Source organism: Spodoptera frugiperda, chromosome 24 (assembly GCF_023101765.2).
Source record: "Spodoptera frugiperda isolate SF20-4 chromosome 24, AGI-APGP_CSIRO_Sfru_2.0, whole genome shotgun sequence".
NCBI classification, from domain to species: Eukaryota; Metazoa; Arthropoda; class Insecta; order Lepidoptera; family Noctuidae; genus Spodoptera; species Spodoptera frugiperda.
In genome coordinates this window covers 2,975,815-2,997,698 of record NC_064235.1, presented here as the reverse complement: position 1 = coordinate 2,997,698, position 21,884 = coordinate 2,975,815, and the positions used below count along the sequence as shown (strand labels likewise).

General features: G+C 38.0%; 4 protein-coding genes across 13 annotated transcripts in view; all 4 read right to left on the bottom strand.

Moving 5' to 3' along the window:
* The window catches only part of LOC118278720 (alpha-centractin), an 800,945-nt gene that overhangs the window by 245,797 nt on the left and 533,264 nt on the right, over window positions 1-21,884 (bottom strand). The window lies entirely within an intron of this gene.
* Window positions 1-21,884, bottom strand: part of LOC118279032 (synaptic vesicular amine transporter) — a 418,685-nt gene that overhangs the window by 245,797 nt on the left and 151,004 nt on the right. The window lies entirely within an intron of this gene.
* Window positions 514-2,406, bottom strand: LOC118279022 (39S ribosomal protein L43, mitochondrial). Its single transcript, XM_050703792.1, has 3 exons — window positions 2,169-2,406; window positions 1,396-1,502; window positions 514-885 (listed from the first exon to the last, which is right to left on the bottom strand). Exons 1-3 carry the CDS (start codon window positions 2,303-2,305, stop codon window positions 569-571), a joined length of 561 nt encoding a protein of 186 aa, XP_050559749.1. The 5' UTR covers window positions 2,306-2,406; the 3' UTR covers window positions 514-568.
* LOC118278607 (myosin-7B) overlaps window positions 3,718-21,884 on the bottom strand; it is a 64,419-nt gene continuing 46,252 nt past the window's right edge. The window contains exons 9-16 of one of the 4 annotated variants that reach the window (XM_050703448.1): window positions 20,718-20,895; window positions 19,205-19,369; window positions 18,781-18,906; window positions 17,897-17,999; window positions 10,480-10,611; window positions 9,913-10,044; window positions 8,786-8,871; window positions 3,718-5,857 (exon numbers count right to left, since the gene is read on the bottom strand). In XM_050703448.1, the coding sequence (XP_050559405.1) occupies window positions 5,679-5,857; window positions 8,786-8,871; window positions 9,913-10,044; window positions 10,480-10,611; window positions 17,897-17,999; window positions 18,781-18,906; window positions 19,205-19,369; window positions 20,718-20,895 (1,101 nt within the window). In that variant the 3' untranslated portion in view covers window positions 3,718-5,678. Of the gene's footprint in view, window positions 5,858-8,765; window positions 8,872-9,912; window positions 10,045-10,479; window positions 10,612-14,259; window positions 14,431-17,896; window positions 18,000-18,780; window positions 18,907-19,204; window positions 19,370-20,717; window positions 20,896-21,884 lie in introns of those variants that run through there. The other 3 variants (XM_050703450.1, XM_050703449.1, XM_050703451.1) reach the window with 3 other exon arrangements.

The window sequence follows — 21,884 nt, the reverse complement described above, 5'->3', positions numbered from 1 at the left end:
ACCCGACAGACGTTGTCCTGTCTACACGTCTTTAATTTGAAATTTTAAACTTTTTTTAATAAGCTAAAACATTCTGGACCTTTTTGATGAAAATTGTTATTCAAATGTTATGACAATATCTAACGTCATTCATATTTGACACTGCGATGGTAGCGCCGTCTGTCGGATTCAATGTAAAATATTCCAAAATCAACAACTACTGATAAATTAAAAAATAAATTAAATTAAATAATAAGCAGACAAAATTGTGAATCTAAACCATTCTCAGATCCCCTTGAACACACACAAAAATTCATCAAAATCGGTCCACTCGTTTAAGAGAAGTTCAGTGACATACACACTTACAGAAGAATTATATATATAAAGATTAAGTAAAAATGCACATAATATGTAGCAAAATAATTAAGAATTTTTAAAATATTTGTCGGATTATAGGGGATGCCTGATTGTGGGGGTCACCTGTATTGTAATATTTCCAAAAAAAATCAATCTCAGAAAATAAAACCACCAAAATAACTTACTAAAAACATTTATTACACTAAAAGAACTACTTAAACTAACTATACAATCACTCTCCGGTCTTCAACTCTTCATTTTTACCCAACTTCTGTGCTTCGAACATCAACCGCAGTTGTTCTGTAGCTGACATTGGTAGCCTGTCATTAGCTCCGAAGGCCTGGTTGGGTAGCTCAGCAGTATTGAGAGCTGGGTTTTTGAACGTGAACGGAGTCCAGGGTCCTTGGATAGATGGGTGATCGGTGTACTGGTATTTCCTGAGCCTCGTTGAGGAGTTGTCTCCTTGCTGTGTCCGGAGTACATCAATCCATTTGGTGATTTCTGCATGCGTTTTGTTGTGCATGTTCATCCATACTCTGTCTCCATTTACTGTGTAGAGAAAGATAATAGTTTATTAATCTGATAAGGTGGTAAGACTTATATCATGCTAAACTGGCTTAAACCTGCAATTAGGGATCTTAGTACAAGTTTGCTTTAAGTCCAACGAGATCAAAACGAGAATGCATTCAGGTTCTGTACTGATTGGTTGATTGAAATAATGTTTTTTGGAGGGGGAAAAATCGTTCAATGACTTCTCGCGCCTAGGCGAGGTAGCGAGGTGAGGTGTCAGACTCTTACTGACTAAAAACTATCCCATTTGTACTCCTACTTTTCGAGCTGGAGCCCCAATAACCTCCGGTACCCTAGGCTTAATGGGAATGTTGTAGGTCTGGCTTAGAAGGTAGGAATTTATCCAATGAGAGTACCTCTATATCCTATAGTGTGGGTTTAAAGCATTAACTGAAAGACAACTGTTGACAGCAAACGGCAAATCCTTCGCTAAGTCTGGGTCACCAATACCCGACATGGAGGTTATTATAATATGTTTGCATAACTTACAGTATTCAGCCACAACAATAGGTCCTCGATGTCTGCGAGGTTTCAAGTAGACAACTACTCCAGGATTCTCCTTCGCAAAGTCCACCAGATCCTGTTCTATGTAGTCTCTGTAATATAACAAGATTGAACATAATGTAGTTAGTTCTGAAAATCTTAATGCTATATAGGGTTACTCGATGGTCGGGATTTATAGGATCGTCCCGGAATGTTGTGTGCTGTCCCATGTCCAGTAATTTCACTTTGCTGTCATGGAATGAAAAAAATACTAGATTTTTTTACACAAAAATACAATACTATGGCTGCAAAAGTCAATCCAAACTAAAATAAAACTACTCATTCCAAACAAAGATTTGCTTTTCTGAAACGAAGTAAGTGTCATTAGAACGAACGGATTTCATCCGTGATCATGGCGCTTGCAACAGTGCCGAAATATCGGAAACTCGTAGACATAAATAAACATGGTAAATATCCCGTCTCAAGTTCTAATCATAGTGTTAGTGACCATGTCAGTTTAAAAACTTATAATGGAAGTAAGTGTGTTTTACAATTTCTTTATCAACAAGTAGGAAGTAGTATTGTGGGCTGTTTTTGTTTGGTAATAAGTAAGCTACCTCCTATAATCCAACTAGGGTAGAATAACGAGTGACATGAATGACAAAGTGTGTGTATCATTTTTATAACAAATGTTATCGCTTCTCACGACATAATATCGTGTTTAATTCTCTATAAATCAAAGTATTATGCATTTGCATCTAAGTTTAATATAAAATTACCTTAATCCCCGACTCGATCCATGGGATTTACAGAATTTCAACACAATTCGTTGCAATTGACACACATAACGCCCCACACCGTTCTGTAATGGCGCCCGAACGAAGCCAGGCTTCAAAAATAGGTTTTTGGCCGACATTTTAAGGAATATTCCTTAAATATCTGCAGATTTTACCAAATATTATTTGCCCAATTTTTAGGTTAGAATTGGGCCAATGTATGTTGTGACATTTGACATTGACAGATGTTATAAGATAGAAACGTTTCGTTTATCTTAGAACAGTAACACCTTTATTTATTTATTCAATATACTTGTTCAATTTAATACATTTCTAAATATTTAATTACTAAAAAACAGTAGCCCGCGAATAACGGGAGAAAAGGGGGAAAGGTCCTGGCTGATGATACTAGTTCGATCCCAATACAGTGTGTGACAAACTCAAATTATTGATTGCATAGATGATTGTGTACTTTTATGTAATATAATATATTCAGACAAATGTGCTTAATTATGTAATATAATATATTACATAATTAAGCATATTTGTCTCAACATGAAACCCGGTTAGGTTATGGCATTCTCGACATCTTCATTTTCACGAACTGGGTCAGGCAGATACTATTATAATAGGTACGGCACTCCAGATTTAAGAAGTTTGTATTTTAAAGCAAGTTGTTGATGAATAATATAATCCTGGCTACAAGATTATGTCTTTTTAGATGCTTTCTTAATAGTAAGAAATATAATAATATGTTATCAACTTGAATAAACGAAAACACTCCTTGTATCTTTGTATTATTTTTTTGAGTTTATCAAATGATCATACTTACTAAAATCGAATGACCATGTATTGAAAAAAATCCAAAATTAAATGATATAGTCAAGATTAAGTTTTATTGTAGTAGTAATGACTGTATCTTATAATAAGTAGTGTAACAGTCATTAATTTTATCACCTATCATATTTATATTCATTACTAATTCATCTTATTATTTTTAGTTTAAACACTAATCTATCAATAGCAATATCCTTAAAACCCGATGATAGTATTTATTATAATTTTAAATCGACTCATAAATCGATTCAGTTTCCGAACGTTGCAACACTGTCTCGGCCCGCCATTCGCCATTTTGGTGGGATTTTCGAATTGTCTTGTTGTTGAGAGACTCGCCGATATTTTTGTGCAGTAAAATAAAATAAACTACCTACTTTGTGAAAATTTGTGTTTAACTGAAGAACCCCATCCTTCTGAGCGTTTTTCAGTAGTGACTGTATCTTACAATAATCGTCACATTTATGTTTTATACAAAATTGCTTTACATCAGGAAGGCTTTTTTAAGGGGGCATAATCATCCAATGACTTCTTTTGCCTTGGGCGAGGCGAGAGGGAGTGTCAGACTCTTACTGACTAAAAACCACCCCATTCCTACTCCTGCTTTTCGAGCCGGAGCCCCGGTAAACCCGCTAGGTAGTCCGCAGCTCCGGATACATCAGTAGGGCTGAATGCTTGTCCGTAATTTCATCAGGTAAAATAAAACGCAACAACAGAATATTATTTTCAAAATATTTATTACAAAAAATCATGTAATATGTACACAGTCAACGATTAAATACAGCTTTTATATAAATAAATGTTAAGAGAATGCATTTTGAGTGCATTATATAACCATTCATCTTTAAATATCGATTTATTACGAAGTAAAGATTGCTATTCACTCGACGACATTTATTATAAGGCAGAATCTGAGAGGCCTTTGTAAATAAATGTTTAAAAGGTGTTTAAAGTGATTTAAGATTCATTATTTTAGGTTTACTATTTATTTTATTCATTCACACAGTTTTATTTCTTTTTCTTTAAAAGTCTGTTCCAAAATGTCTGTTATAATGCTATAAGTAAGACTAATACATAATTTGACGTATTTTTTATATCGACGGCGATAATCAAGAATAAAATTATGAACGACAAGAGAATTATCTGCGAAATTTGACTATAAAATTGGTTGATATGAAAAAATTTGCATTTCATTAAACACTTTTTTTTAGTATGACATCACTATAATATTCTTGGCAGATGTTATTTATTTTACATTATTTAAAAAATAATAATAATGAGTATTATTAAAAAATATCTATTAAATATTATTATTATTGCACTTATACATATTATTATTTAATAGTATACATTTGATACCCTTTCTCTTCGGTATTAAAGGCGAATAAGCAAAAGAGTATAAAGTATTTAAATTTAACTTTTTTTTAGTCAGTCGGTAGATGATTATTGTAAACATGAATAGTAACTGCCGTACTCATAGACATTTAATGATTACTTTATTTTCAACGTTGATAAGTCTGCGTTTGGCCACCAACCCGCTTACTGCCAGGACGGCGAAGCGAAGATGTGGCCGAAGATGGAGCACACAGACTTAGAAAGTAACTATTCACTCTGACCTTGAAAAGATCCGGGTCGTTCTCAGGAAAGATAGAAGCCGGCAGATTGTTCCATTCCCTGGCTGCACGGATTAGGAACGTGGATTCGAACCGTTTCGTTTGCACCCAAGGGAAGTCCACTACTACTATAATATATGTACTTTAACTACTCTTTAGTCATGATTTTGTTTCGAAAACACTTGCTAAGGACTGGGATAAGTAACCATTAAATGACTTTGAGTACGGCGTCTCGAGCTATAAATGACCCTAAACTAAACTTTTTAATATTTTTTCAGAAATGAAGTTCCTAAAGGCAGATAAAATGCCAGGAGATTGCTTGAAGCTATATCTGCTGTACTTAGATTGTCACAAATTTTAAAAACGACCGACTGCTAAGTTCCTAAATTGGGAATCATTTTCTAGAAGTAAATAGTTTTAAATGATACATTGGCTGAGATGTCTAGTCGCTATTAGGTAAGGAGAGACGATTATGGACTTAGGGACTGACTTGCAATGACTGTTTAAATTAAGTAGAAGATTTTGGATTATGGAATTTTTTGCTCGTTCTTCTCCGAACGAGCACCTAGCTTCACTGACGGACAGACTGACAAACTATTTAGGCCGCGTTTCCACTGACGCGGACCGGGGCGGAGAGGAGCTTAGCGGTGCACGAATTGGCCAATCATTATGCTCGAAATCTTTTCCATTGAAGCGGAGCGGAGATTTTATTACTTTATTTGTTGTTGATGTCAAAAGTACCTATTTATGGATTAATTGGAATACATTATTTGACTGTCACCGCGTCGTGTGTCGCGGAATGCTGTTCATGAATATGAGCCTCTAGCATGGCTTGAAACTAGTCGAGTTCCTCGTCAATCAGTTACGTGAGTAAGCCGATAACATAATAATTAAATATTCATATTAGTTCACCACGGAGTCTTGTCATACAATGCTATAAAAACGGAACAGTTTAAATATTATAGGTATCATAAAACCTGAGAAAATTATCTCTATTCAAAATCATACCTTAACAAGCAAAAAATAAGGTTTCAAATAGCCAATGTACAATAAAAAACTATATATTTTACTCTTTATTTCTCTCTTCTAATTGCTTTATTCTAACTGGCACTTGCACTGCTGGGAGGTCCACGCTTTTGGCCCGGGGTCGACCTCCTGTGATGTCGACGGGAGTGAGGCGCGGTCGGCTGAAATCGGCTAACATCGAGTTCTTCCGAATCGGTTCGGGAGTGCGAAGAGTCCCACCTGATGATAGTTAAAAGAATAATTATATAAATAAGCTTTTTTTTTGTTTGTTATTTTGAAAGACAAGTAGCGGTTTTTGATGAAAAAGTACATTGAAGAAAACATTTCGTAATAAAATTTTATTATTTTAACTAGCGACCCGCCCCAGCTTCGCATGGGTGCAATGGTGATATATTATGCATGTATTATACATATAAAACTTCCTCTTGAATCACTCTATCTATTAAAAAAACCGCTTCAAAATCCGTTGCGTAGTTTTAAAGATTTAAGCGTACAAAGGGTATGTCCCTTGGAAGAGAGAAAGCGACTTTGTTTTATACTATGTAGTGATAAAGGTCTATTGAAATTTATTGACATATTGCAAGAAATTTACCGGCTAGATTAGAGCAAAAAAGTTATTACTAAAAAGTTAAAAACGGATCATGAATAGTCAGCTTTACTCTTTTAAAAATTCTCTAGCAAACCGCCATTTGTCTTAAAAGGCACGTGCTTAGAATTATTTTATTTTTATTTGCATTCAATTTTTGCTACAATAACATTAACATTTTCTCATTATTTAAAAAGTCATTTAAAATAGATAAGAAAAGCATAGAAAATAGATTTTAGGCCAGAAATAGTTGGAATTAATTTGGAAATATGTTTTAAAAACATCTATATTACAATATTGTTGTATTTACAGCTAACACAAATAAAATCTACAGAAAATAAACAGAGTACATGGGAAATGGTATACCCGCAACACCAGAGGAGTTACAACTGCGTTGCTATCCTTGCTCAATGCGGGTTGGCATATGCATTGTAATAATTATAATCAAACTAATACAATTTCCCATGTACTCCATTTTTAGGTCGCTTTTCCACCAGAGATGTGCTATGTAGCTATGCTACGAAGATGTAGTAGCTAAGCTGTGAAACTATGTGACCGTTTCCACTGATACTAAGCTGTGTAGCTGTGCGAGGAAGATGCGCAGATCGAGTATGCGATGCATCGATAGTAGGGAAGCCATCCATAGCACGCCTTCATAGCCCACATCTTTCCATATAAAAAACATAGTTTAGCTGAGTGTATATCCACCAGTACTATACTATGTGTACCAATGAATCAGTGGTGGTAGCCAAACGCATCTACAGCAACGTAGCATAGCACATCTCTGGTGGTAAGTAGCCTAATAGAAAAATCATTTTAATCACTAAAACAGATGTTTAATGATATTTTATTTACAAAACAATTTGTTTTACACACATAACATAGTATAAAGTACCTTGTTTACCTAACAAGGTACATAGAATATACTAAAATAATATATACAACATAAATATACAAAAAAAACACCAATAAAAACTAATACTAAAATGGGTCTTGGTAACAAAAATAAAGAATAGCATGAATTTTTTTCGTTTACGCGATGCCTGGTTTTTTTATGGAATAAGCCGGTAAACGAGCCGACGGATCACCTGATGGTAAGCAATCGCCGCCCTTGGTGGACACTTGAAATACCAGAGGCGTTACAAGTGCATTGCGGGCTATGTAAACGAGCAGACGGATCACTTGATGGTAAGCAATCGCCGCCGCCCATGGACATACGAAACACCAGAGGCGTTACAATTGCGTTGCCGGCCTTTTGGGGTTTGGAATTTAAGGGTTGTTGGGGAATCGGGGATTGAGAAATGGGGGGTAATTGAGCCTCCGGTAACCTCACTCACACAACGAAACACAACACAAGCGTTGTTTCACGTTGGTTTTCTGTGAGGCCGTGGTATCACTCCAGTCAATCCGGCCCAGCATATTTTAGGCATAAAAGCCATGAATCCAGCTTTAAAGTATTTTTATTCATTTGTAAACGTAAAAAACTCATGCTTTGCAAATTGAGTATTGTAAGGGATACTCAATTTGATGTAAAATTTTATCAAATTAACACAAAAAGGGTCAAATACCTTTGTTAACCACTATTCCAGGTGTTGTGGTCAGCGTTGGACAAACTTTGGGTAAAGTTATAAGATTTTCGCGGTTTTATTTATAGGTAGATGGCGCTACGAGCGAGTTTAGTCTAGTACACTTGTGGTCAGAGTATTTGATTATATGGTTGAAGCTGTAGCTTATCAATCGGCTTTTGTGCAATATCGCGGGATGAATCCTTCAAAGGAACAATAGGTTGGATGACTAATTTTTATTTTAATGTCCGTCTTGTTGGTTGTTTTAAAACATTACACACGTTCTTTTTATTTTTTTCACGGATACTACCCCTATTACTTTCGAAGATATATCGATTTGAAATGTCGCATGACGTCACTTCTATGTACATTTTATACGTAGAAATGACGTATTTGCTCCCACTTCTAAACTTTGATTCGTTTTGTCTAAGTATTGTTATTTTATGGAACGGAATAAAATAAATACGTGTCTAATATTTTTTCATTACCTAACGGACGGACTAAATAGATTTTTAATTTTCATACCCTGTCATCACTTATGCCTTGTGTGATCCACAACTTGTTGCCTGTGTGTGAAGTGTAAGTGTGCAAGTAATTTGGAAAAAAGAAATAAGGAACTGCACTAGAACTCTCGAGCCCCTACCATTATTACAAAAATTGATTAACTAAACATTTGCCCGTAAAATATAAGACTATTGCCCGAATACTCAAACGCTACTCAATTTTAAGACGCTCTCAAATGTAGTACTGTCACTATCAATTCTTTATAAAATTACAGAGACAGCACGATATTTGAGTACAACTTAAAATTGAGTAGCGTTTGAGTATTCTGGCGTAACAAGACCAAACTCGCAACTAGCGCCACCTACCCAACGCCAATCATCATGTGAACTAATTTAAAATTAATCGCCCAACACCAACCACAACACAGGGTGTTTCATCAGCCATTCCACACGCTATAGCGACAAGTGCTCACCTATATACAGGGTGACATACCCTTGCGCCGGGGCTCCGCTGCCGTCTCCTCGGGGGGCGCAGTCTCGCAACCATCGGCCCTTGTACGTGCACCTAATTTTGGAGTGCTAAGGAAAAAACTAGGCGTGAATTTGTGCAGAAATAGGCTGCATGCATTAGAGAAATATTAATGTATAATACTAGCGGACCCGACAGACGTTGTCCTGTCTACACGTCTTTAATTTGAAAATTTTTCGGATCCAATGTAAAACATTCCAAAATCAACAACTACTAATAAATTAAAAATTAATTAAAAAAATATTGTCCAGCGGACAAAATTGTGAATCTAAACCATTCTCAGATCCCCTTGAACACACACAAAAAAAAAAATACCATCAAAATCGGTCCAGTCGTTTAAGAGAAGTTCAGTGACATACACACTTACAGAAGAATTATTCATATAGATAAAGATATGCTTTAAACATATAAACCGTCCACCCAAAAGCGTTAAGTTTGGTTCAAAATCTTATTTAATTAAGAATATATTGTAGAGATTGTCCAGTCAACTGATGGTAGCGAGGTTCCAGAAACACCAGAGGCGTTACAAGTGCGTTGCCGGTCTTTTAGGAGTTAGGAATTTAAGAGTTGTTGGGGCATCGGGGATTGGGAAGATTGGGAAGGAGGATAATTGGGCCTCTGGTAACCTCACTCACACAACGCAAGCGTTGTTTCACGTCGGTTTTCTGTGAGGCCGTGGTATCACTCCGGTCGAGCCGAAGCATGGCTCTCTCACACTTACAAGTAGATTGTCCAGTCAACTGATGGTTTTTTTTTTGAAGAGGGTAAATCATCCAATGCCTTCTCCCGCCTTGGGCGAGGCGAGAGGGAGTGTCAAACTCTTACTGACTAAAAACCACCCCGTTCCTTCTCCTGCTTTTCGAGCCGGAGCCCCAGTAAACCCGCTTGGTAGTCCGCAGCTCCGGATTAAGCATCAGCCCTACTGGGTCCCATCTGTGGTGGTCTGATGGCTCTTTGAGGCGCGCGCGGAACGCAACGCGCCGCACGCATGGGTCTGGTTCTGTTCGGGCGGTGAGCTACCCTTGCTCGCCGTCCGCAGGCCCGCACTTACGGTGGCCGGAGATCGTAAGTCAGCTGATGGTGGTACTTACTTTTGTTCGAAGAGTAATTTGGTGAGCCTGGCGACTTCGCCCCTCAGCTGATGGAGCTCCTTGTCCTTCGCCTTGGACTCCTGCTCAGCTGCTCGCTCGCGGGCGGTGAGTCTCGCTCGAATGTCGTCGAAGCTGGGGGAATGAATACGAGTATTTAATGAGTATTAATTTTAAGGTCTTTCATAAAAGAATTGTAGATAGAATACATAATTAATCAATGGTGAAAGTAAGAGTAAGAACATGTGAGTATATTTTTTATTATTTTTTTTTATAATTAATAGTCGTAACTGGGAATTGGGTAGTTTCCTCAGTAAAAAATAAATCATTTCGACTTTTCAATAATAAAAAAATATTCAAAAATAATCACACTTTCATTCATACATCTGATGGTAGTGATGGTCTACTTAATTTTCGACTTTTTCTAGCAAATTTTCTAGAAATAAGACTGCTATTGGACGTAAAAATCCGGCAGATTGCTTTAAGTACATCGCTTAATTTTTCTGAAATGATAAAATCACAAACAAAAGATAAGTCTTACCTACATATAAAATATTCGTCAATACTTACAGCTTCCTCAAACAGGCGCATTTTCTAGTGAGATGTTCAATTTGATCCCTCGAAGCATTCTCCACTTGTTTAATCTTCGTCGCATCTTCCGATCTCTTCTCTCGCAACTCTTTCTCTCTCGCCAATGCCTCTCTACAGGTTAGTCGGTTAAGGAAAGACAGTTAATGCGTGTTCCAAAAATTTGTATGCATGGCCGATAATTGGTACTCCTACCCCACAAATTTGTATGCATGGCCAATCATAGGTGCTTTTACCCTACGTTTTTGGTGTCGGTGACAGGTGTATTTACCCTACTGTGTTGCCATTTTATTTTAAGGGATATTAATAGGTATAAAAAGGGGGAAAATCAAAATGTTTATTCTAGATATTAGAGAAAAAAAGAAAATATCAAAAATTGGTTTAGTAAAACTTAGTTAAAAGAAAATCAAAAGATTAAAAAGTTTATTTGTGTCTGTGTCGTGATGAGATTTTTTAACAATGGCAACACTGATCCAACTGTCAATGTCAGGTGTGTACAACATTTTTTTCAAATATCAACTAAAATATTCAATTATTTTTCAAATTTTATTTTTTATGTCACACAATATAAATAAATAGATAATATTTTTCCAAAATCGTATAAAAATAGAAAAACAAACATGAGACATATTATCATGTATGATAAAACATTTAAAATGAATGATTTTAATGAACAAATAATGATGATATAATAATATTTTGAGCAATGATGAACTAAGCTATGAATTAAACGAAAAAATATACTAAAATGGTTTTAAATATATGAAAATATGATTTTGTTGAGATGAAAATTAACAAGAAAGCACATATAGAGAAACTACAAAATATGTTTGACGTATCTGGATAATTTGTAGCATAATATAGCTCAAAGGGGTAGACAGATGCACATATAGGGTGACTGGTAATTAGTGAAGAATATTTAAACACGTGATGAGCAACTTTCCCAAAGAAACTTTGTATACTCATTAGTTTTATTTTTATCACAATAACAAAACTACAATATTTCGCGCACACGTGCTAACGCATGATCAGCTGTTAGCAGCGAGGCACCTGCGGCCGTTATCAGAAGGCTAGTAACTAGGTAGGTATTTTGGAACTTTAAGTGCGCGTGCTTATGAAATTTTGCTATTGTGATAAATATAAAACTAACGAGTAAACAAAAAAGTTCCTCTGGGAAACTTGTTTTTAATCATGAGTACAATCACGTGTTTAAATATCGTTCACTAATTACCAGTCACCCTATATACAATGTAACACCCACTTTTCACCAGTTATGTTATGAGTCCCATGTAATAGACAAAGTTGCCATGAATATCCAGATTTCGAATCCAAATTAAATTTAAATAAATAATTAATGATAATGTTGAATTTAAAACTAAATATGATGTGTAATGTGTTTTGTATGTGATATCAGTCCAAATTGGCAGTGGTTTTTTAATAAAATTATTACATACATACAATAAACAATTTGAAAATTAAAATGTTAGTAATTTTTTTTTAGCTAGAACAACAGCGCCTTTTGCGGAGGGTAATGGAACTAAATTTTTTGACAGATGACAAAGAACGCTAAAGGTAAGCGTCCGCAGGTCCGCATCGTACGCATCGCACGCAACAGATTTTAGTTTGTCTTGTATAGAAACTCATACAACTGCGTCCGCTGATCCGCATCGTACGGACCGCATCATCGGCAATGTATGAGTTTCTATAGAAGACAAACCAAAATCCGTTGCGTACGATGCGTACGATGCGGACCTGTGGACGCTTACCATATTACTCAAATGCCGTACTGGAAAGGAAATCAATTTTTTATTGAATAAAACAGTAGTAGCAACGCTACAATCGCCGCGTCGTGTGTCGCGGAATGCTGTTCATGAATATGAGCCTCTAGCATGGCTTGAAACTAGTCGAGTTCCTCGTCAAATAATTACGTGAGTAAGCCAAAAAACATAATAATTAAAACAGTAGAGTACGTTGGGGTAAGATCGGCGCAGGGGTAAGAACGTACAAATCAAATATCTCACTCCGTGTTGACCGGAGCGAGTGGTGGTCACCGCGGGACGGAGCGGAACTTAATGACGTGCCACGCAATGTGATCAGCATTAAAAAATATAGCCAAATAAGTGAGATATTTGATTTGTACGTTCTTACCCCTACGCCGATCTTACCCCAACGCACCGTATAGTTCCATTTTTCACCGGTAGAGGCGCTGCTGTAGTTTATAGTTAAATTAGATTTATAATTTGTTTTACATTTGTTCTAAAATGCAAACAATAAATCACTAAAATCTATATTTAAGCTATATCTAGTTAAGATATCAGACGTTTTAGCTTTTTAGGACAACCCGAGGTCGGCAGTCTCGACATTATTAACGATAAAAATTATTCGCTATGAATTTCAACATTCTATCTCTCCTCTGTCATTCCTGTCTCTTTTGAAACTAAATGTATTTATAAGATTTCAATTTTGTGATAATGTTGACATGAGATATATTTTGTCTAATCGAATTAAATCACTTTAATGCATCCATAGAGTACAGTGTGGTCTACAATTTCAATACAGTATATCTCCTAACTATACTTTACTGAAATACATGTTGGCTGCCGTCGATATTTGCCACGTAAACAGATGCGCATGATTTTATTACTAACAGTGTAATTTGAAGTTAGTCGAACTTTTTCGAACAAACTTGTATTATTTAGACTTTTCCAAAGTGACCAAATCTAGATAATAGCTCAAATCTAGATTGAAATTGAACAAAAGTTCTAAATCTAATAAGTTAAGTATATATTAGACGCAGTTATACAAAAAGTCCGATTTATTATGAATCTTCTCACTGACTTACTGACAGACTGTACACAGCTGTAACTACTGCGCGTAGCAAGCTGTGTGGCATGTAGCGCGCTAGGGGAGTGTAGGGGAGTGCTGAGAGAGTGACAGACTGTACACAGCTGTAACTACTGCGCGTAGCAAGCTGTGTGACATGTAGCGCGCTAGAGGAGTGTAGGGGAGTGCTGAGAGAGTGACAGACTGTACACAGCTGTAACTACTGCGCGTAGCAAGCTGTGTGACATGTAGCGCACTGTAGGAATGTAGGGGAGTGCTGAGAGAATGACAGACTGTACACAGCTGTAACTACTGCGCGTAGCAAGCTGTGTGACATGTAGCGCGCTATAGGAGTGTAGGGGAGTGCTGAGAGAGTGACAGACTGTACACAGCTGTAACTACTGCGCGTAGCAAGCTGTGTGACATGTAGCGCACTGTAGGAGTGTAGAGGAGTGCTGAGAGAGTGACAGACTGTACACAGCTGTAACTACTGCTCGTAGCAAGCTGTGTGACATGTAGCGTGTAGGGGAGTGCTGAGAGAGTGACAGACTGTACACAGCTGTAACTACTGCGCGTAGCAAGCTGTGTGATATGTAGCGCGCTAGGGGAATGCAGGGGAGTGCTGAGAGAGTGACAGACTGTACACAGCTGTAACTACTGCACGTAGCAAGCTGTGTGACATGTAGCGCGCTAGGGGAGTGTAGGGGAGTGCTGAGAGAGTGACAGACTGTACACAGCTGTAACTACAGCGCGTAGCAAGCTGTGTGACATGTAGCGCGCTAGGGGAGTGTAGGGGAGTACTGAGGGTGGATTACTGCAAAAATTAGTTTGTATGCATAAATACTGAGGGGCAGAGTCTCGACATAACAGTCTTGATAAAGTTCACGAATGCTGTATATCAAGACAGGGATGTTCTAAATTAAAATAACGTTGCATAGCTACGTCTCTTTACTATTTGTTATGAATAATATCTAAATGTTAGTACGTCGTCTATTTCTACGTAAGATCCTGGTTGCTATGACGACGGTGACGGCCAGAAAGGAGATGAACAGAGATGCTCTCAGCGTGCACCCGCTCCACGCACATAGAAGTATCACGAACGCGCCCACACTGTTCACAATGAAGCTATTCTCAACTCCTTGGCTCACGACGTCGTATTGTAAGCATATTTTATTGAATATAAAGAAAATAAGAAAGAAAGAAAAACAGTTTTTTTGCACCGATTAAGAAAATAATAAACATAAATATGTAATTAATATGAAGAAAAATAATTTAAAAGCATTTACGGTGCAAAAAGGCCCGTACTCAGCTTAAATGCCGCAACCCGCTGATTTACAGTACTGGCCCGACGTTATAATATAAAATACAATAAATAAATACTAATAAACAATATCACCTCATGTTCATCGATAATCAATACATATGACAATATAATACATGCTTTTTAATACCCGAAAGGGGTAGACACATAATTCATCAACAGCCTATAAGTAGCCACTGCTGACCAAAGGCCTCTTCTACCACTCAGGTTTGAGCATTAACCACCACGCTTGCTCAATGCGGGTTGGCGATTTCAAACATATAATTATAAATATTATAAGCCCAGGTTTCCTCACGAAGTTTTCCTTCACCGTTTGTCAGTGGTGTCTAAATAATTTTAGAAAGTACGTATAACTCGGAAAAGTCACATTGGTACTTTGCCGTTGGTAGGTTTCGAACCTGCACGATTCAATGACGTCAGCGAATTAACTGGCTGGTATTTGCTCATAAAACTTATTCAAAATCGCTTAACTTACCTATAAATTAAGGGATATAAGTACTACATTATTATTTTTAAAGTACAATCTTAAATACTAACTGCCACACTCAGAGACATTTAATGATTACTCAAACTATTCCTTAGTAACGATTTTGTTTCGAAGACAATTGCTAAGGACTGGGTTAAGTGACTCTGAGTATGGCGGTAAGCTTTCTAACTCAATATTATGTAACAATTTTATTAAAATATTGCCTTTTGGACATTTGTTTTCTTCATTTATGAATCCTCTTGATTTTGTAATGAAAAATGTGTGTATGTATGTGTCATATATTGGAAAATATCTTTTTTTTACTTCTACATAAATAAATAAACGACCCTTATCGCTTTTCAATTTTAACGATCTTAACTGTCAAAAGTGACAGTTATAATAGTTATGCCATTTAAATTAAAGACTGTTTCAAAATGTCTCATTACATTTTTGTTAACTTAACTAAAGCCTAATTTCTTGCCGAATATACGTCAAATTATCCTTCAGTTAAGACTAACAAAAACTTAATCAGATGTTATGAAATATGTCTGACAATAAAAAAAAGACATTTCCCAATAAACTTTGATGGTGTTTTTAAAAATAAACTCTAAAATGTTATTAACCATGAAATTATAAAATTAAATGGAAATTACAAATCCGAGGTGAATTTAGACATGCACGTCAGTGGTAGCCAAATTTGTCCAAAAGACCATATTTCAATAAAAATATTAGGGTTAAAATATTATTAGTTAAAAGAGTAAAATATTTAGGTTTCTCAGTACAAATTTCGCTACCAATTTCATTTGGTTTATTAGAGATTTAAATGGGTTTTTGTGACGATGTGTGTTTAAAGATTTGCTTGAAACAGAATTGGCAATGAATATCATTGAAATCCAAAGTCAAAGCATTTATTTCAATCAACCCTAAATAAGGCACTTTTGAAACGTCCAATTGAATTGTCCGTCAGTCTGTCAGTGAAGCTAGGCGCTCGTTCCAAAGTGTTGCTTCGAATGGAGAAGAACGAGCAAGAAATTGCATTCGTTACTCTTTAAATTGTTTTTTACTTTGCGACTAACTAAAATTTTACCAAGATAAAATAATAATTGCTTGACTAAACTGGTAGTCTCGACTTTGATAACGACAAATTTTCTTGAAAACACTCTAGTTTCGATCTCGTTAATCAACTTTACTTTACTAAAGCGCCAGGCTACGAGATTTATATAGTATTAGGCCTTTTTTTTTTTGAGAGGGGAAAATCATCCAATGACTTCTCTCGCCTTGGGCGAGGCGAGAGGGAGTGTCAGACTCTTACTGACTAAAAACCACCCCGTTCCTACTCCTGCTTTTCGAACCAGAGCCCCGGTAAACCCGCTAGGTAGTCCGCAGCTCCGGATAGTATTAGGGCTGATCTTATTACCAAAGCCTTTTCTGAGAACAAATCTTTAAACACGCTCGTCTGAATTAATGAGATTTGCAATTGCACAAATGAATGAGTGTTTTTATATTAGTAACAGATTCTAAAGATATATGGGGATTATTGATACTGTTTTAACATTTTACTATCTTTCGTGGATAAAATTATACAACTGCAAAAAACGTTATTATACAACAATTAAAAAGTATTTACGTACATCGAGCGTCAGGGAGCTTTTCCACCAGAGAAGTGCTATGCTACGTTGCTGTGGATGCGTTTGGCTTCCACCAATCATATTCATTGGTACACATAGCTTAGCACTTTTTATATGGAAAGATGTATACTATGGATGGCTTCCCTACTATCAATACATCGCATACTCGAGCTGCGCATCTTTCTCGCACAGCTACATAGCTTAGTATCAGTGGAAACGGTCACATAGTTTCACAGTTTATCTATTACATCTTCGTAGCATAGCTACAAAGCACATCTCTGATGGAAAAGCACACTTATTCTAAATGGTGCGATTTTTATAGAAAGAGATCATTTTCAGATTTTTTAAAGATTTGGAGTAAACTCAAACACGTGATAACAAAATCTTGTTCACAAAAACAATAACATTAATCCCCATATATCTAAAAACCATATATTAAAAAATGCAAAATGACAAGGTATAATGTATACAGAGACGGATTTAACCAACAGAGCGCCCTAGGCAAGCACCTCATTGGCGCCCTTAACTTATTTACCGTAAAACCGGGGCACACGATGCGTTGCGGCGACAGAGCGGTGCCGCTCAGTTGTTTTTTCATAAACGGTACCCTTAATACGAGTTTGCTTTACGTTTAAATGATTGAATTACGATATCAAAGGTTGTATGCGTCGTAGAAACAATAAAAAAAACGACAAACGGTAACTAATAACCTTGGCTAAACTAATGCATTACTTTTTTCATATGTGCTATTTTCAATAATTTCAATTAGGGGTTCAACCCCGCCGGATATATATTTTTTGTCGATAAAATTAGATGTAGTAATCAGCCTTAACGGGTTAGGAGTCCCACCCCTATCACATTGTATATTTATTTGACTGAGAACGCGCTCTCGTTTCGTTTTCATTCAACGTAAAGCAAACTCGTACTAAGGGTATGGACTATCCAACGCTGCTAGGGCGCCGCTGCGACATAACAACGTTACAGCGCCGCATCGCATCGTGTGCCCACGCACTTACTCTATTGGCGCCCCGGTCTTAATCTAGGGGCAGTTGAATACGCGCGTCTCTTGGCGCCCCTCTGTAACCTGGCGCCCTAGTCACTTGCCTAGTGTGCCCTATTCTAAATCCGGCTCTGCCTGTATAGTTTGTAAAGAACTCTGACCTCAATTCTTGTTCAGTGACCGCTAGCGTCCTCCCGCACGCCGCTGCTTTCAACGCGAGGTGGTCATACTCGCTTGATTGAGCTTGCAGTTGCGATTTTAATTCTGGAAAGTGGAGTTTTAGTAAAAATCTATACTAATATTATAAAGCTGAAGAGTTTGTTTGTTTGAACGCGCTAATCTCCAGAACTACTGGTCCGATTTGAATAATTCTTTTTATGTTGAATAGTGCATTTATCGAGGAAGGCTATAGGCTATAAAACATCACGCTATGATTAATAGGAGCAAAACAAAGCGGGTGAAACCGCGCGGAAGTAGCTAGTTTTGAATAGAATGAATGGAGTCTGGAAATGTGTCCAGTATATGGCAATAGGCTCACCACCTATTACATGGGACTTACAACATAAATTGTGAAAAGTGGATGTACACAGTGGCATTCCGTGCCATAATGTGCACCTCTGCCTACCAAAGAATTCGGGGATTAAAGGCGTGACGATATATATGTATGTAAATTGTAATGAACGAATTTAAATCTTTAGTGTGGGAGAGCCATGATACGGCACTGCAGGGCCGACTCGATCGGAGTGATACCACGGCCGAGCAGAAAACCGACGTGAAACAACGCTTGCGTTGTGTGAGTGAGATTACCGGAGGCCCGATTCCCCGGATCTCATGTAATAGGGGGTCCTATTACATGTGAAGTGTACATGCGAATAAACACGGATAGAAAATCCCAACGAACAACAGTTGGGCAGAAAGCCCGCCAGGCATGATCACCTCGCCTGGTCGGAGGATCCTGCTTTTCTTAGGGAACATTACTCTCTGTTCCTTAAACACTTGTAACAACGCCTTTAAGTTAATAATTCTACAATCTCTAACTTCTTACCGGCTATTTCTTCTATCAACTCTTTCTCCCTCTTGACTCTTTCTTCCTCTCCCTCTTGTCTGCACTCCGTCTTCATTCTCGCCAAACAATTCTCTTTGTCCTCCATAAATTGCTCCCATTGATCATCTGTTGGTTAAAAGATTATTAAAATTACTTTGCACCATGTTTAAAGTTTTCTGCCAAACATGGGGATTATTGCAAAGCCTTTCTTAAAACATATTTGCTTACTCTTGCATTTTCAGTGACATCAGAAATCCCCAAGCTGTTTGCCAATCACGGGGATTAAGGCAAAGCCTTTCTGAAGAGTGTTATGTTTAACACTGAACTTCTCACCACATCTTTGGTGGCCAAACAGTAATCCCCAAACCATTTGACAAGTGTGGGGATTAAGGAAAAACCTTCTATAACGGTAACAGTGACTCACCCATCTCCTGTCGGTGTTGTTCCTTCAGTTTGTTGACCTGTTCCATCCTCTCTGCGATGAGCTTCAGTCTAGTAGATTCTAGAAGGTTCTTAGCTTCATCAGCTGCTGTGGCTGCTTGTTCTTCTATTTCTCTTACTTTCTCTGTCCATTCTTCTATTAAACTTTCTATGGGTAAAAGAAAAACAGTTGTAATTTATAAAATATATTGTCAAATCACCACTTCTTAAGGGGTTAATCACCGAACTTGGTTGGTTTGCAGTAAAGAAAATAAAAGAGACAGTAGCTATTGTTATACAAAATAGGGATGATGACAGGGTGTGAAAATTAAAAATCTATTTAGTCCGTCAGTTAGGTAATGAAAAAATATTAGACACGTATTTTTTTATTTTGTCATATGAGATAACAATACTTAGATAAAACGAATCAAAGTTTAGGAGTGGGAGCAAATACGCCATTTCTACGTATAAAACGTACCTAGAAGTTAGTGGCGTGACGCAATATTTTAAATTGACACGATACGGAGTCTGGAATTGTGTCCAGTATATGGCAATAGGCTCACTCCCTATTACATGGGACTTATAACACAAATGGTGAAAGGTGTGCGTACATTGTATAGCGGCATTGCGTGTCGTAATGTGCATCTGTCTACACCTATTTTTTTTTTGAGTGGCAAAAATCATTCAATATCTCTCTCCCGCCTTGGGCGAGACGGGAGGGAGTGTCAGACTCTTACTGACTGATCCGGAGCTGCGGACTACCTAGCGGGTTTACCGGGGCTCCGGCTCGAAGAGCAGGAGTAGGAACGGGGTGGGTTTAGTCAGTAAAAGTCTGACACTCCCTCTCGCCTCGCCCAGGGCGGGAGAAGTCATTGGATGATTTTCCCCCCTCAAAAAAAAAGACTCTTACTGACTAAAATCCGCCCCGTTCCTACTCCTGCTTTGAGTTGGAGCCACGGTAATCTGTTACGTAGTCCGCAGTTCCTGGGCACAGAAGGTTTAGGGAACAGAGAGTAAAGTTCCCTAAGAAAAGGAGGATCCTCCGACCAGGCGAGGTGATCAGCCTGGCGGGCTTACTGCCCAACTGTTGTTCGTTGGGATTTTCTATCCGTGTTAATTCGCATGTAAACTTCACATGTGCGATGCAGGATATTTATGACGTCATCCGTTGATTTGCTCGTCGATCGTCTATGTGCGACTTCTGTCATCTGTCATTTGTCACTTGTCACTTGTCAGAGTGTCGCCACAAAGGCGTGACGTTACATATACAAGAATGACCTAGGTGGAATAACTGACTAATTTCACTGCACGGTTGGTGCGGTGGCTGGGCAACTGGCTGCCGTGCAAAGTGTACCGAGTCCGATTCCCGCACGGAGCAACTCTTTGTGTGATCCACAAATTGTTGTTTCGGGTCTGGGTGTCATGTGTATGTGAACTTGTATGTTTGTAAACGCACTCACGACACAGGAGAAAATCTTAGTGTGGGGCAACGTTTAAAAAAAATATTTAAGAATTACCTTTCTCCTTCTCAAATCTCTCGCTCATCTCTTCAACTTTGTTGGCGTAATTGATGTCTGCCTTGTCTAACATATGTCGTAGTTGCATGATGTCCCAGTCTGCCTTACTATGCGCCTCGGCTATGGCGCGCTCATACTGACTCTCTTTTGTCGCTAGCACTTCTTTCAAGTTCTCCAGCTGTATAAAAAAGAAGATGAGTGTTTAGTTTCTGTTCATTTCATTTAAAGATGAGTGCATTTGGTTTATTTTTTTATGGTATAAGCCGGTAAATGAGTAGTCGGATCACCTGATGGTAAGTAATTGCCGCCGCCCATGGACACTTGAAACATCAGAGGCGTTACAAATGCGTTGCCGGCCTTTTGGGGGTTAGGAATTTAAGGGTTGTTGGGGAATCGGGGATTGGGAAGATTGGGAAAGGGGTAATTGGGCCTCTGGTAACCTCACTCACACAACGCAAGCGTTGTTTCACGTCGGTTTTCTGTGAGGCTGTGGTATCACTCCGGTCAAACCGACCCAGCTGTGCATAGGAAGCAGGTTACCGGAGGCCCAATTACCCCCTTCTTTTCCAAATCCCGGATTCCACATCAAGCTTAAGGCTTGTATAAAACAGCTTAAGGTGTAAATTCCTAACCCCCAAAAGATCGCCAACCCACTTGCAATGTCTTTTAATTTTCGGGTGTCCATGGGCGGCGGCGATTGCTTACCATCAGGTGATCCGTCTGCTCGTTTACCGGATTATACCATTACTAGCGAACCGCCCCAGCTTCGGATGGGTGCAATAGTGATATATTATGCATGTTTTATACATATAAACCTTCCTCTTGAATCACTCATCAATCAATCAACAAAATCTATTGCGTAGTTTTAAAGATTTTAGGATACAAAGGGGCATAGGGACAGAGAATGCGACTTTGTTTTATACTATGTAGTGATAAAATCTGTTGCGTAGTTTTAAAGATTTAAGCGTACTAAGGGACATAGGGACAGAGAAAGCCACTTTGTTTTATATAAGTGTGGGAGAGCCATGCTTCGGCACGAATGGGCCGGGGCTCGACCGGAGTGATACCACGGCCTCACAGAAAACCGACGTGAAACAACGCTTGCGTTGTGTTTCGTTGTGTGAGTGAGGTTACCGGAGGCCCAATTCCCCCTTCCCAATCTTCCCC

Excerpts from the sequence above, each read along its gene's own strand:
- LOC118279022 (XM_050703792.1), bottom strand. The coding sequence starts at position 2,305 with ATGTCGGCCAAAAACCTATTTTTGAAGCCTGGCTTCGTTCGGGCGCCA. Across the intron at positions 1,503-2,168 it reads GGATCGAGTCGGGGATTAAG|AGACTACATAGAACAGGATC; the intron begins GTAATTTTATAT and ends GTTATATTACAG. Across the intron at positions 886-1,395 it reads TATTGTTGTGGCTGAATACT|TAAATGGAGACAGAGTATGG; the intron begins GTAAGTTATGCA and ends TTCTCTACACAG.